This window comes from Episyrphus balteatus, chromosome 3, assembly GCF_945859705.1.
Source record: "Episyrphus balteatus chromosome 3, idEpiBalt1.1, whole genome shotgun sequence".
NCBI classification, from domain to species: Eukaryota; Metazoa; Arthropoda; class Insecta; order Diptera; family Syrphidae; genus Episyrphus; species Episyrphus balteatus.
The window spans coordinates 19,853,268-19,867,970 of NC_079136.1; the positions used below are offsets into that span (position 1 = coordinate 19,853,268).

Sequence of the window (14,703 nt, forward strand, 5' to 3'; positions counted from 1 at the left end):
AAAAGGGTATATCACAATTTAATTTTTGTTTTTGAAGAAACCATTGTGATCAAAAGGTTTCTTGCTTTGATTCTACAGGGTGTCCCACAGTCACCGCCCCAAACGAAAACCATGGCTTCCTGAGGTCATTTTAAGTCGAATAACTTAAGAGGTAATTTTCTCGTTTTCGTCCCGTTTTCGAGTTACCACGGTTTTTATGATTTTTGTTCTCTTTTCCCTTATCTGGCTTTATCTTTGCCAAACTACGTTTGATTTGAAAATTTTTTTTTTCAACCAATCAAGAATTTATTACAGTTTTAGTTTGTCTCAAATCTTTTTTTTCTGCGGACAACCGTTTCTCCACAATTTTGCATCAAACACAACTTTCTTCGTTTTTTTAAGTTGTTTTTTACACTTTCATATCATTTAAGTCAAAAAAAACACGTTAATGAGTATTAATTTTTTGTGCTTTTTATTAAAGCCCAGTTTATTTTCATAAAAAAAATAAGTTTTATTTCATAAAAAAGGCTACTGAAATTAATTTAAAAAAAATAAACAAACTGAGTGAATTAAAAAAAAAAATTATTTTTAAATACAAAATTTATTTAAATGAATTAAAAACTTTTTCTGAGCTATTGTGGTTGAGAAAAGAACAAATAGATAAAGCTCAGAAAAAGTTTTAATTCATTTAAATTAATTTTTTATTTAAAAATTATTTTTTTTTTAATTCACTCAGTTTGTTTATTTTTTTTTTTAATTACTTTGAGTAGCCTTTTTTATGAAATAAAACTTATTTTTTTTATGAAAATAAACTGGGCTTTAATAAAAAGCACAAAAAATTAATACTCATTAACGTGTTTTTTTGACTTATATGATATGAAAGTGTAAAAAACAACTTAAAAAACGAAGAAAATTGTGTTTGATGCAAAATTGTGGAGAAACGGTTGTCCGGAGAAAAAAAAGATTTGAGACAAACTAAAACTGTAATAAATTCTTGATTGGTTGTAAAAAAAATTTTTCAAATCAAAAATAGTTTGGCAAAGATAAAGCCAGATAAGGGAAAAGAGAACAAAAATCATAAAAACCGTGGTAACTCGAAAACGGGACGAAAACGAGAAAATTACCTCTTAAGTTTTTCGACTTAAAATGACCTCAGGAATCCATGGTTTTCGTTTGGGGCGGTGACTGTGGGACACCCTGTATATTGATTTTATAATAGGTTGTTTTTTTTTTTATTATTGTCTATAAAAGTGGCAATAAGGTGTGTTTATAAGGTGCGCACAGGGCTCTCCTTCAAAATTAAAAAAAAAAAAACTCTAATTTAAAAACTAATAACAACTCGGTGACGGAATGTCATGCGAGTTCTTCAAGAGAGTGTTTTTATTTTAAGCAATGATACACAACTATTAAATATTGAAATATTGATAAAAATGTTTCATTTAATACAGAAATTAAGAATATTAGCAATGTAAAAAAATAATTTGATGAAAAAATGTTGAAACAATTCCCAAAAAAATCAGATGGTATCTTAAAATCATCTGGTAATTGCCAATTAAATAATTAAATGTGCCCTTTATTATGAAAGTGGACTAAGTCACTCCTAAAAATTCGATCAAATCGAGCCTAAAAATAATTATTATCTAAGGGGTAAAGTTTGATTGAAAGCGAAATTGCAGTAAATAAACTTTTTTATTGCTCCTTCAGTAATTTCATAAAAGAAATACAATTAAATCGTTATAAGAAAGTTGTTATGTAAGTTTTTCTTTAAACAATTCAAAAAGTGACTTAGTCCACTTTCATGGGCACATAATAATAACTCTTCTAACAAAAACAATTTTTGTTTCTTTTCAGATGTGAAACTAAGAAGTCGAAAAATGGGTAAGTTAATATCGAATAGATTACAATCCTATCAACTAAAAAGTAATTTTTTTGTTGAGGTAAAAATAATTGATAGAAGCTTCTGGAAACCAATAGGGTAAAGAAAAAAAAATGGTACAAACGGAATATACTGAAATATATAATTTTGTATAATTTTTGATCAATTTTCGAAAAAGTCATGTTTTAAACAAGTTTTTGTTTATTACGTATTTGAGGAAAATTAATTAAGCAAAAAAACATTTTTACAGCTAACTTTTAATTTAGAGCAGCACCCTTCCAAAAAATGTAATTCATAACAATGCACAGTGGGTACCCTCCCATACAAAGTGCGGTCAAAAATATAATGACCATTTTTGAAGTGAAAACTTCTTTAGTATCGTAGTGATTTGAAACAAGATGAAACGAAAAAGCGACACGAAAAATCAATTGATCATAACTTTTTTGTTTTAATAGATAGATTAATGAAATTTATACAGTAGATAGGTAATTAAATAAATTATGATTGTGCAAAATTTCAATTAATTTCATATTCAAAATTCTGAGAAAACGGTGAAAAGATGTTCTTCTTCTAAACACGTTATATCTTTTGATCTAGAGCACATAACAAATTTATTTAACTTTAATACGCATGCTGATAATATTACCTTTCATTTAATTTATCACACATAACGGTACGTGCTCTACAAGTTAAATAATTTTTAATTAAAAAACTTGAAAAATACCTCAAAACACCTGTGAAGATTTGTTGCCGATGACCAGCCAGCAGTAGAGGAAGTAAAGTAATCTCAGTTTGAAATTTCGACATGGTTGGCTTTAAAAAATTCTTATTTTTTTGTAGGCATGTAAGAAATATGATTGAAGCGTCATATAAAAGGTGAAATAATAAGCTTTCAGATGGTATAAAATTTATTGTAGGTTGTCATATAAAAAAAGTGATGGAATAAAAAAAAGTTATATTTTTTCGATTTTTTTAAAATGATTTTTCAGGTTTCACTTCAACCACGTGTAAATTGCACACATGATTTTTTTTTCAATGAAACGCCTGTATTATGACTTTATATGATTTATTTTTGCAAAATAATACACCAAGTCAATTTTTTATTTTTTTGTTTTGTTTTTTTTTTTTTTTTTGAAGAAAAATAAATAATGTAAAATAACTTTTTTTGGTTTTAGTTTGAAGGGAGATTGTAGAACATTGTTTTATCATTGAATTTTTAAAAACTGACATTTACTTTTTTTATTTTTGACCTATGGCGGTACCCACTGTGATAAGGTTTCAAAGTTGAACTTAAAATGAATACTACGTTTGCAAAAACTACAATTACAATTGCTTACACTTCCATTCTTAACGGTTAATGGTTGCATTTATGCGATGCTCGACTTTATGTTTTTTTGCAGGTTATTGTCACAAATCATGTGTTTTTTTGGTTAACTTTGTTAGTTATTTTTTTTTTTTTAATAGACGACTTGATTTCACATATCATACTCTTGCGGCTAAAAGCACATATTAGGCTAGTGCCAATCCGGTTTTCAGAGGGCAAAAGTAAAAAAATTTATTTTCGGTTTTTTATTTTTATCTTTTACAAAAATGGTTGGTTTTTAACAGTTTTTTAGTAAAATATTTATTATAGTCTATTTTTCAATCAAAAAAGTTATCGAAAAAAATTTTGAAAAGTTTGGAATGCGGTTTTTTAATTAATAGGGGAGAGTGGGGCTAAATGTAACAGGGGTAAGAATTAACACCTAAAAAAAGCGATGTTCCTTTCAATATTAAGAAACGCGTAAAGGAGAAAAATGCTCAATTTTTGCATATCTACCGGCACATTTTCTTCAGATGAAGATTAGACGACAGGGTGAGAAGTTACACTAGTGGTGCCCAAAAAATGCATGTTTGTAACTTTTTTTTTTAATTTTATTTTTGGTCTACCTCTTTACCCGAAAAAGATAGAGTGCTAAGTGTTTTTTTGTTATATGCAACTGTGTTTTGGCTCGAATTGCGTGTATATGTTATGTCTATATCAGTTTCGCTTTTTTTTTTAAATTGATTTTATGTGCCAAATTTCATGCTGGGGCTAGTTGTAACATTTGTCCGGGGCAAGTTGTACCATGTAAAAACCTACCTATACTGAAAAATTGTTTACCTAATATAATTAACAACCCTGAATATGAATGCTTGTAATTGAATTTGTATTTATTTTGAAATTGGAAACACATTTTTAAACCACCACTTGAATTCATAACGCTTATAAAACAATTTATGAATTCGAATAACTTTTATTTAAGACTACTGTCAAATTTTCTCTGGAAATCTTGGATTTGCTCCACTTTTTACAAAATTGCACCAAAATTTCATGACTGAGGTTTGTTTTTATTGTTATTAATTAAAAATAAATAAATATAAACAAATAAAGGTATTTTTCTCTTATTTTTAGTTCTTGGTACAACCTACCCCGGTATGTGTTACACTTTGCCCCGTATGTGGGGTAAGTTGAAACAACACGATTTTTTTTTTGGAAGCTTTATTTTTCAACATTACCGTTATGTTTTGCTAAATTTTTATGATGGATTTTGGAGCTAAAACATGGGTCTTTAATTTAAAAAAGGTCTGGTTGACCCACATTCAAATTTGTAGGAGAACCATCGATTTTAGAAAAAAGTGTTACATTTGGCCCCACTCTCCCCTACCTTTTATTTAAGACTATGTACAATATACTTTTATTTGAGAAAAATTGAAAAGAAAACAAAAAACGATTTTAAAGATTTTTCCGTCAATGACAGTAATATTGGCGAGAAATATTTTTCCCTTTTCAGCATTTCTAATAGCATTTGAATGTAGCCCTAGAATGGCGCTAACGTGTAAAGTTTTAGAGATATCGCAATTTGAACTTTGAAAAACACTTTTTTGTGGTATTTCTCAATATTTTCTCAAATAAAAGTGTAGTTTTTCTACAAAGTCTTAAATAAAAGATTTTAATTTATGTATATAACTGTATTCCAAACTTAAAAAAAAAACTCAATTTTGTTCCTATAGAATACTTCATAAAAAGCAAGAAAAATTTGTTGATCGCTGATATTTTTTTTTATTTATTAATAAAAAATTTTAAGATACGCACCAAAATTCGGAAAACAGTTAAAGATCGAATTGCATATACCAATTCTTTTAAAAAGTATAGTATTTGCTAATGGCCTTTTCGATTGTCTACTTATAATCCTTTATTTAACCTTTTACTTCTTTTTAAAAATGTATTTATTTTTTCTACTGTTTTCTCTTTCGATGCCTCAACCAACATTCATTAAAATAAGCTAATTTTAAAATAATTTCTTGAATGAAAACAAAAACAAAATAAAAAAAAAAAAAAACAAATAAAATCAACGAAAAAGAATGAAAACAATGTTGAACGAACTCATTAAGTAAATCATTTAAAGCGTTTCCCATTTTAATTAACACACATTCAACATGGGTAATAACAACAAATTTACAAATCAACACATGAAGATAAGTGAGTTTGCCGCGCGAGCAAAATCTCGGATAAAAAAAAAATCAAACAACTAAAGTCCAAGCTACCATAACAATTGTTGAAAAAAATAGAAATAAAAAAAAAGCTAAATGCCTTTTTTCTTTTATTTTCCTTTTTTTTTTACATTTTAACATTCATCATTCTATTCATCCATTTTCAGCATTATTAGGTAGTTTTTTATGCTAGATGATTATTTAAGAATTAATTCCACTTTTTTATCGCACGTTCTTGCTCAGATTTGTTTTTATTAAAATCGAAAAAGTCGTTCCTTTCAATGTTTTTTCCAGGTGTATAAAAGTTTTAACTTATTTTTACAAAATATTTGAGAAATTAGACAAAAAAAATTTAAAAATTCTATGAATTTTAAGAAGTCAAAATTTTAAAGTACAAAAAAATTTGAAGAAAACTAATTTTAGTAAATTTTTCAAAAATCCTAAACTTGTCCTTAAATTCACTACCTATTTGGTAAGTACGAAATAAAAAAAAAAAAAACTAACGCCGGCCGGTCAGAAGAGCGCATTGTGGCCATTCCGAATATATCGTGTACAAAATTTTAAAATTAATTTGCGCGCCAAAATACTCAAATATATATCTGACGAATCTCAAGTGTTTCTTCTTCAAATTGTTCGTTTGTTTAAAAATTTTGTTCATGTTATTGTTGTTGTTGTTTTAACTCTGAATGACATTGTTATCGATGTCGTTTTCATGGTAATTTGTGTGAAATTTTTTTTTAAACTTAGAAGAAGACGAAAAAAAATGTAAATTATGCAAATCATGGGACAAATTTATTAAGCGTTGAGAAGAAGAAGTAGAAAATAAACGTCTGGTTCGGCTTGTCAATCAAAAATTGGCATTTGAAGAAAGAATGAAAAAAAAAGCGCGGGATCTTAGTTTTTTTCTTACTTGATTATTTTTCATTTGTTTGCTGAATGGAGCAATGTTAGGAATACAAAAGGCTGAAATGTTGATTTATGATCCATAAGTGGATGGATACCCCCTTTTTAGTGGTTGGATTTTTGGTTTTTGATGTGGGGGAGACTTTAAGAACTACTTCAGATGGTTTTTCTAAGGTTTCTTGGGCGTGAATAAGTAGAAATTAGTCATGGTCACATAATATTTGTTAGAAAAAAAGCTGACACGAAATTTGTCACTCAATTAAATATAATCGTCAAATAGTTTGAAACTTGTAGCTTATAATTGCAGCGTATATATTTTCCGTTTACCAGTCGAAAAATATGTTTTTTTCTGCAGATCCTTGCATCTACTACTTCTTTCAAGGAGATTTCTGTTTCAATCGTTGATCCTACTTGTCTAGATTTTAAATAAAGTTTGGTAAGAACTTCTGAGCATTACATTTCCAATGAAGCCTTCTTTTCGGATCTGTTTTTTTTTTAGAACTTGAAAGTTGAAGTAATTTTTTCTTACTATTGAGCTCATAAGCTGAGTTCAGACCTTTTTCATTAAGAATGACTTAAAACACCATCTTAACAAAGACCGTTTTGTTTTTTTCTTTAGTTGATTGAGATGCAAAATAAGATACATCTCACGTAGCCTGAAATGGAAATCAGTAAATATTTGATCCACAGATTTGTTTGATCCGCTTTAACTTTTCGGCGAGATGTTTCACAGCTGGACCATTCAGTAAATCCAAATCAATACTTTTGTTTGATTTGTTTGTTTTTTTTTTTTTTTATAATTTTTGACACAATGTTTCGAGGAATGGATCAGCAAATACTTAAGAAATGCTGAATTCTGTTGACTCGGTGACGGCGGCGCTTATGATGATCGATATTTGCTGAGTAATAAATATTCAGAATACAATGTCCAAGAGCATGTGATTTTTTTTTTTTGTTGAATAAAAAAAACCATATTCTTACTATTTATTAAACAAGGAGTGTACGCAAAGAACAATATGAGTTTAGAATAATTTTTTTTTTTGTAATTTTTTTTTTATGATCGTACTGAAGCGAGAATATAATTTTTATTGTTGTAACAAAAATGAAAAAAAAAAAAAAAAAACATGAATTGTAAATGACACCAAGTGAGTTCTGAGTCTTGTTTAAAATATTCATATTTTTATAGATTTGTGAAGTCATTTGCTCACATATTGAGATGGTCATTAAATATTTACTTGTGACTTTTTTTTTTATTGTTCGGTTTAGAGAATCACGTCAATAATATTGTTTGTCATAAATCATCTTGTGGGAATTTATCTGCATAGAGATGGTCGTTAGGATGTGAACTTATTTGAATAGGCCTATAAATATACTTTTGTCATGTTTAATTATTGTGGTCTATTTATTGACCACTGTCACGGTATAGTTTAGGGTACCTTGACCCTCAAATTCGAAATTGTCAATGATTTTTGACATTTGCAAAGATATGAATTAAATAAAATTGACATAAATCATTATGATTTATTAGAAGTCTACCGAAAAATTTATTTAATAATTATTCAGAACACATTTAATTTTTAGGGCTGAAAAGTATCCCTATTTGTGTTTCGAATATTAATGTATTTGAAATGTAAAAAATACAATTACATATTGTTTTTTGTTTTTTTTTTTTTTTTTTGTATTCAATTTGTGAACAACTCTTACACATTTTTATAAAACTTTAGTAATCAAAATATTTTGCTGCCTTTGGTCAATACATTTTTTGAAGGCAAAAATTTGCTATTTTTCAATTTAAAATAAATATGAAACTTACACATCATGTGTAAAATTTCGATAAACGATACGTAAACTGTTAGAAAGTTATCCGCAAAGGTGTTAATAAGACTACATAGTACAGGTAAAATAGTACATAAATTCAAGAAATAAAAAAAAAATTGTTACACTCATGAAACTTGGCAAAAATTTGCTTTTGGGATAAGAACCAAGTACAAAAAAAGTCTATAAAAAGAAGTTGGGTGGAAGGGTGTTTTTTTCGAAGAGAAAGTAAAATTTGTAATTGGTCCCAAAAAGCCAATGATTAGTGTAAAACGTCTGAGAACTTAAATATAAACGTTCAATTTGTTATCAAAACCATAAATTAAATGAATCATTGGCTTTTTGAGACCAATTACAAATTTTACTGTCTCTTCGAAAAAAACACCCTTTCACCAAAATTTTTTTTATGAAAACTCTTTATTGTTGCTTTCTATCCCAAAATCAATGTTTTTACCAAATTTCATCAGGGTGACCCATCATTTTTGTTTTCCCTCAAAAAAACACCCTGTTAACCATGAAATAAAAGACACTTTAGATTCTTGTTTCTTATCTTAAAAGTAACATAATTGCTAAATTTCAATAGGGTACCACTAATATTACTCTAGTATTTCACACTTTTTCAAATATACCCATTTTTTCTTTACTTCTAAAAAAAAACACCCTTTCACATAAAAAAAATGTACAGACTTACATTATTCGTAGTTCCCATGGGAAAGAGAACATATTTAATGAATTTTGTAATTGTACAATTTATACCATTGCTTTTATCGGACTTATCGCGGATTTTTCCCTATTTCCCAAAAAAACACCCTTTTACCTAAAATATTTTTATAGACTTTTCGGCTTCTTGGTTTCTGTTATAAATGAAACATTTTTACCAATTTTCATTGGTGTAACAATTTTTTCCTAGTTTTTGTGGTACTAGTTCCGAATTTCATCATTTCTTAAAAAAAAAACATCCTTTCACTCAAGATAATTTTGTACACTTTATAGATTCTTAATTCTTATACCAACCAAAACATTTACACAAAGTTTTAAAAATTAATAAAATTTAAGTCAGCTGTTATGATACCTTTCTCACACACAACTAAACCTATCAAAAAAACACCCTTTCACCAAAAATAATTTTAAGAACTTTATGAATCCTTTGTCCCTGCTTTATCTAAAACCTTCCTTCCGAATTAAATTAGTGTAGCATGTTTTTCACATGGGTTTCGGTTATATTTTACTTGTTGAAGTGAAAAAACAAGCACCCTTGTTTTTAATCGGCAATAACTTTTCTTAGAGCAATCGTATTGACTTTATTTTTATGTCATTGGATTCAGCATCAAAAAATACCTTGAAAACATGTGTCATATGATGATATTCGACAAATAATTTTTTTCAGTATGTTTTTTTGCGAAAAAACACCCTTCCACCCAACTTTTTTTTTATAGACTTTTTTGTACTTGGTTCTTATCCCAAAAGCAAACTTTTTGCCAAAATTTAATGAGTGTAACATTTTTTTCTTTTTTAATGCCTATTTTACATGCACTAACATTATTACAAAAGTAAAAAATAAAATTGTTTCAACCAACCCAAACAAATAACAAAAAAAAAAATGTTCCACATACGCCACGGTGAGCCTTTAATCTTCAACATTTTTATTTAAATATCCATTAGACTAATTTACATTTAATTCAAGTACCTATAAAAAATGTGAAACAAAAATATAAAACGAAGTACATAAATGCCATTTGATTGAAAGGATTTTTAGCTTTATTTTTTCAACTAAGGAGGCGTTTAAAAATATAATATTTTGTTTGTATGATCATTGAATATACAAAATTTCAAACATTTTCCAAAAAAAAAAAATTGATTTAAAATATAATAATTGTATTTTTTTTTTAATTCCAAAAGTAATTTTTTTGAAATTTTTCTTCTTTGTGATACTAAAAAATTATTTGTCTGTACGTGACAAACTTGTAAAAAATTGCTAGCATATTAAAAATGTTTTTTTTTTACTTTAAATTCGAATACATTTATGATTGATCAATAGTTTTACTGAAATTTTAATAAAGAAAATCTTGTCAGTAATTTTTGTTAATTTTTCTCCAATTCGACTGTATCTACTGCTGGCCAAGGAATTAAATCTAAATTTTTTTTAACTAGAATTTAGTTTTCTTATCATTTATTCTTGCACATTTATTTTCGTGAATAGAACCGGTATCAATGTATTATACAAATTGAGGTTTTTTTGCCTTTAAAATTGAAAAAAAAAATCAACCAGAAATTACAGCTTTCAAACAGTGTATTAAATAATTTGAACTCTGACAACATTTAAAAAAAAAATATTCGATTTTCTCCCCTTCTATAAAATTTGTTGGGTATGAGACCTCTGTAGCCCTTCCCTGAAAGAACACTCAACTAAGCCTGCTGTACAGTTCTTCTTCAGTTCGCAATTTTAATTGGGCTGGTCACTGTGGTGTATGAGTAACATTTTTTTTACAATTTTTTTTATTTGACTAAGAAGCATTTTTCCTTTGTTTATTTCTCTAGCAAAAGTCAAACAAGTTTACATTTTGATTCAATTTTAAAGCACTGCCATTATATAGTCAATTTGTCGTTTGAAGTGCTTGCCCTTTTGGACTATTCAGGACCTAGGCTATATAGATGGATGTTTCAGTCATTAAATTTAGGTTACCAATAAAAAAGATTCCAATTGTATTTCTTTTGTAATCGAACATTTTTTAATGTCAAACTAAGTATTCTCACAACCAGTTAAATGTTATCATCAAACATAAAAACCACTTTTAATTACCAATTCTTCCGAAACACATAAAATTACTTAACTCACAATTTAAACTAACAACCACATCCTGTTTACATTTTTGTTCACATAACAAAACTCAACAGGTTTTACCTTCCATTATCCCCCAAGTGCTTGCTTACAAGAGCTTAATTCCACTAAATATGCCAATCTCTCTCTTTCTCTCTAAGAGTCACTCTCTTAAAAAGTCAATTCTATACTTTTTGACATCTGATATCAAAACCAAACTATATACAAATCCCTATTTTCAAACTATACTAAACCTCTATTTAATCCGACGTTAATTTGCCACTTCCTTTTTTTCATTTCCACTACTACGACCACTTATGCCAAAACAAAGAAAGAAAACACAACACACAAAGTCCAAGTAGGTATTTAGTTGAGAGAGGCTGCATCAGTGAAAAGAAAAACCCCTCAAGGATATCAAAATAAAAACAATCCCCATCACCATCATGTTCCTTGTTTTGAGCTACAAAAACCTTGTAATGCGCAACCCACTGGGCTCATATAAAGTAGCCTTCAGAAGAAGAATCTTGAGAAGAACAAAAAAAAGCAAAACAGAAAAAAACAATCTCAAGAAGCGTCGCCGAACACACACAACTCCTTGTTTCGCGATTACAATCGTAAACAAGAATTCTCGCCCACTTTGCACCGCGTTGCTCTCCTTCCTCCTTTTTACATTTTCAAAGTCGTTGATTTTTTTTTTTTTACAAACTTCAACTTCTTTAAACCCGTAGTAATAGTACCTTCTAGGAACCTAGAAACTGCAGCTGTTGCTTGCAATTTAAAACTTCTATTCCCACATGTCGGCCAACGCACTTGGAGCGCAGCGCAGCGCACAACCAAGAGCCAAGGACCCTTTAACGACTTCCGTTCCCTTCTTTGTTTACATCGGCAAGAGTCCAACAGTCAACCTAAACTAGGCGGCGAGTAATACAACCAACGCAGATTTATACGACAAGCGCAAAGAGAATTCAACTCGCACATAAATCGCTGCATAGATAGCCAAATGAATTCTTTTATATAGAGTAGGCAGCAGCCCAGCTTTGAGATTGTGGCTCCAGTTACATTGTTTGCCAGCTCCATTTATGTGTGCTGCCCACTTTTTACTCTATGCTGCGTATACACTATACACCCATGTAGTTGAGAAAAAATCCTATACTCTATGCCAAGTCATCCTCCACGCAGAAGAGGATCTATCTTTGGAATTAGAATGAAGTATCTGTGCGTTCACCAAACTATCTGCGGAGGATTCATTTTGACATAACAAAGTCAGGTGCGGCGACAGAGAAGGGGAGGGGGATGTTAAAATTTTAGTAATTTTTTAAAATACAAGTCAAGAAGAAACAAGCAGTGATAGAAAATCTTGCCGAATTCGCCCGATTTTCCTAGTTCCTCGAATGATCACCAAACCTTGTTTGTTGATTTTTCGAATTCGCCCTGAGCTCTCCAAGGTTTTCCTGTTGATTTTCAAGGTCACACAGTAACCTCCCATATTTACCTGATGAGTTTCCTAGTTCTTTCAATGATCTCCCAGCCTTGTCTGTTGATTTTTCGAATTCGCCCTGTGATCTCCAAGGTTTTCCAGTTGATTTTTAGTGGCGCCCAGTGACCTCCGAGATTTAATTGATGATTTTCCTAGTCCCTCCGATGATCTCCCAACCTTATCTGTTTATTTTCGGAATTTGCCCGTTGATCTCACTGGTTTGTGTTATGATTTTCCGAATTCGCACGGTGGTCTTCAAGGTTTGTCTGTTGATTTTCCGAATTCGCCCAGTCATCGCTCTGGTTTGTCTATTGGTTTTCCGAATTCGCCCGGTGATCACGGTTTTTCTGTTGATTTTCTGAATTCGCCCGGTGATCTCCAAGGTTTGTCTGTTGATTTTCCGAATTGGCCCGGTGATCTCCAAGGTTTGTCTGTTGATTATCCGAATTCGCCCGGTGATTTTTCTGGTTTGTCTGTTGATTTTCTGAATTCGCCCGGTGATCTCCAAGGTTTTCTGTTGATTTTCCGAATTCGCCCGGTGATCTCCAAGTTTTGTCTGTTGGTTTTCCGAATTCGCCGGTCATCTCTGGTTTGTCTTTTGATTTTCCAAATTCGCCCGGTGATCTCCAAGGTTTGTCTGTTGATTTTCCGAACTCGCCCAATGATCTCTCAGGTTTGTCTGTTGATTTTCCGAATTCGCCCGATGATCTCCAAGGTTTACTGTTGATTTTTTTTGTTAATTTTCCGAATTCGCCCGGTGATCTCCGAGGTGTTGTTATTGGTAACCGTTTACCTCGTTTATAAATCTACTATCCAGCCCTGCCAAGAAAGAAGACCTTATTACATCTTTACAACAAAGACGTGCCAGTTCATTAAACTGGTAGCTAGCGGCTAGGATTCATGTATCCTCTATATAAAACTTCTTTGTTTTCTCTTTCGCTCTGTCGGAGAATTATTGCATTTATATAGCTTAGACTTTAGAACTTTGTTGAAAAACACGCCGCGATCGACGCCACCGATCGACCGCTCTATCATATGTCAAGTAGTTTAATGAAGGTTGACGGAGACGATGCTCGTTGCAACCGAAGACGACATTGTAGTCGTTGTTGATCGTCAATAATGGCGGTCGTCGTCATTGGTCGGTTCGGTGGCGAAGAAACCTCAATAATGATGCCCGATAGTCTTTTTTTTTTTCCTGCTAAACAAACTTAACCGACAACAAAGATCGTTCGTCAATAGAAACAATGAATGCCTGTCAAAAGCATCTACCAGATACTTTTAAATTGATTTCCATTTCACCCAACTAAAAGGAGGAGGGCAGGTTAAAGTAGTTTATAGATACTTCTTTTCGGAATTCGATATAATTTAGCCTCTTTATCGATTCTTCTGGGTTTTGAAAAAAAAACCAAGACTCTTTGAATGTCGTCTCTCAAATGAAATGGAATTTTCATATTCCTTGTGATGATGCTCTTTTGTGGTTGCGGTCGGTCTTCGTTTGTTTACCAACTTTTCATCTTTTTTTTTCTTTTTCAGTCTTTTTCTTTTGCAGTCTTGAGGAGGCTTTAAAATGTGACCTTGAAAAGAATTTAAATGTTCATCTTTAAAGCGAGTAGGTAGTTTAGGTATACCTACACCCAAAGCGAATACATTAATAATAAATTATAATTTTTTTTGTAAAATACCACTCCTTGTGTAAATTGAAGAGCGTTTTTTTCTCGATGTTTGCTGAGATGAAAATTTTATTCAGATCAGCGTTTACAAATTGAGGTAATAAAATTTTAAACATTCAATAAAAATAGTCACACAAAGCTATATAAGAGACAGGTTGCCATCCATTAGTTATATTGTCAAAAGGGAATTGTAGTCTAATTGAAGGAAATGTGTGCTTTTAATGGGCTTTTTGTTGTGTAATGTTTGATTTTGGGCTGGTGTGTCATGTTTTGTGATCGTGGGTGAGTTATTACTCAAGCAAAGTACTTAAAAGCTCGTTAAAGTGAGCGCTCAATAAATATTACAGAGAAATAAAAAAAAATAAAATGATCATTCAAACTTTGTGAGGTCTTGAGAATAAATAAACAGCTTAAGCTTAGCTCTGACAAAATCAATCGGAAAATTTATAGAGGCCATTAGGTTTGACGTATTGAATTTTTAACCAAACGAAATATATTCCATTTTTTTTATAACATATAATTTTGAATCATAAAAAGATTGCTTCCCAGGACAGGTGTGCTTTCAAAATTTTAAATTCCCTACAGTTCCGTATTCCTTATTGGGTACACGGCTAAAAATTCTGACGTAGTTTTTAATACAACCTTTGGAATT

At 30.3% G+C, this 14,703-nt stretch overlaps 1 protein-coding gene across 2 annotated transcripts in view; it reads left to right on the forward strand.

Annotated features, from left to right (window-relative positions):
* The window catches only part of LOC129917072 (M-phase inducer phosphatase), a 356,921-nt gene that overhangs the window by 224,847 nt on the left and 117,371 nt on the right, over positions 1–14,703 (forward strand). For both annotated transcript variants that reach the window (XM_055997391.1, XM_055997392.1), the window contains exon 5: positions 1,831–1,857. In XM_055997391.1, coding sequence (XP_055853366.1) covers positions 1,831–1,857 — 27 coding nt within the window. The remainder of the gene's footprint in view (positions 1–1,830; positions 1,858–14,703) is intronic.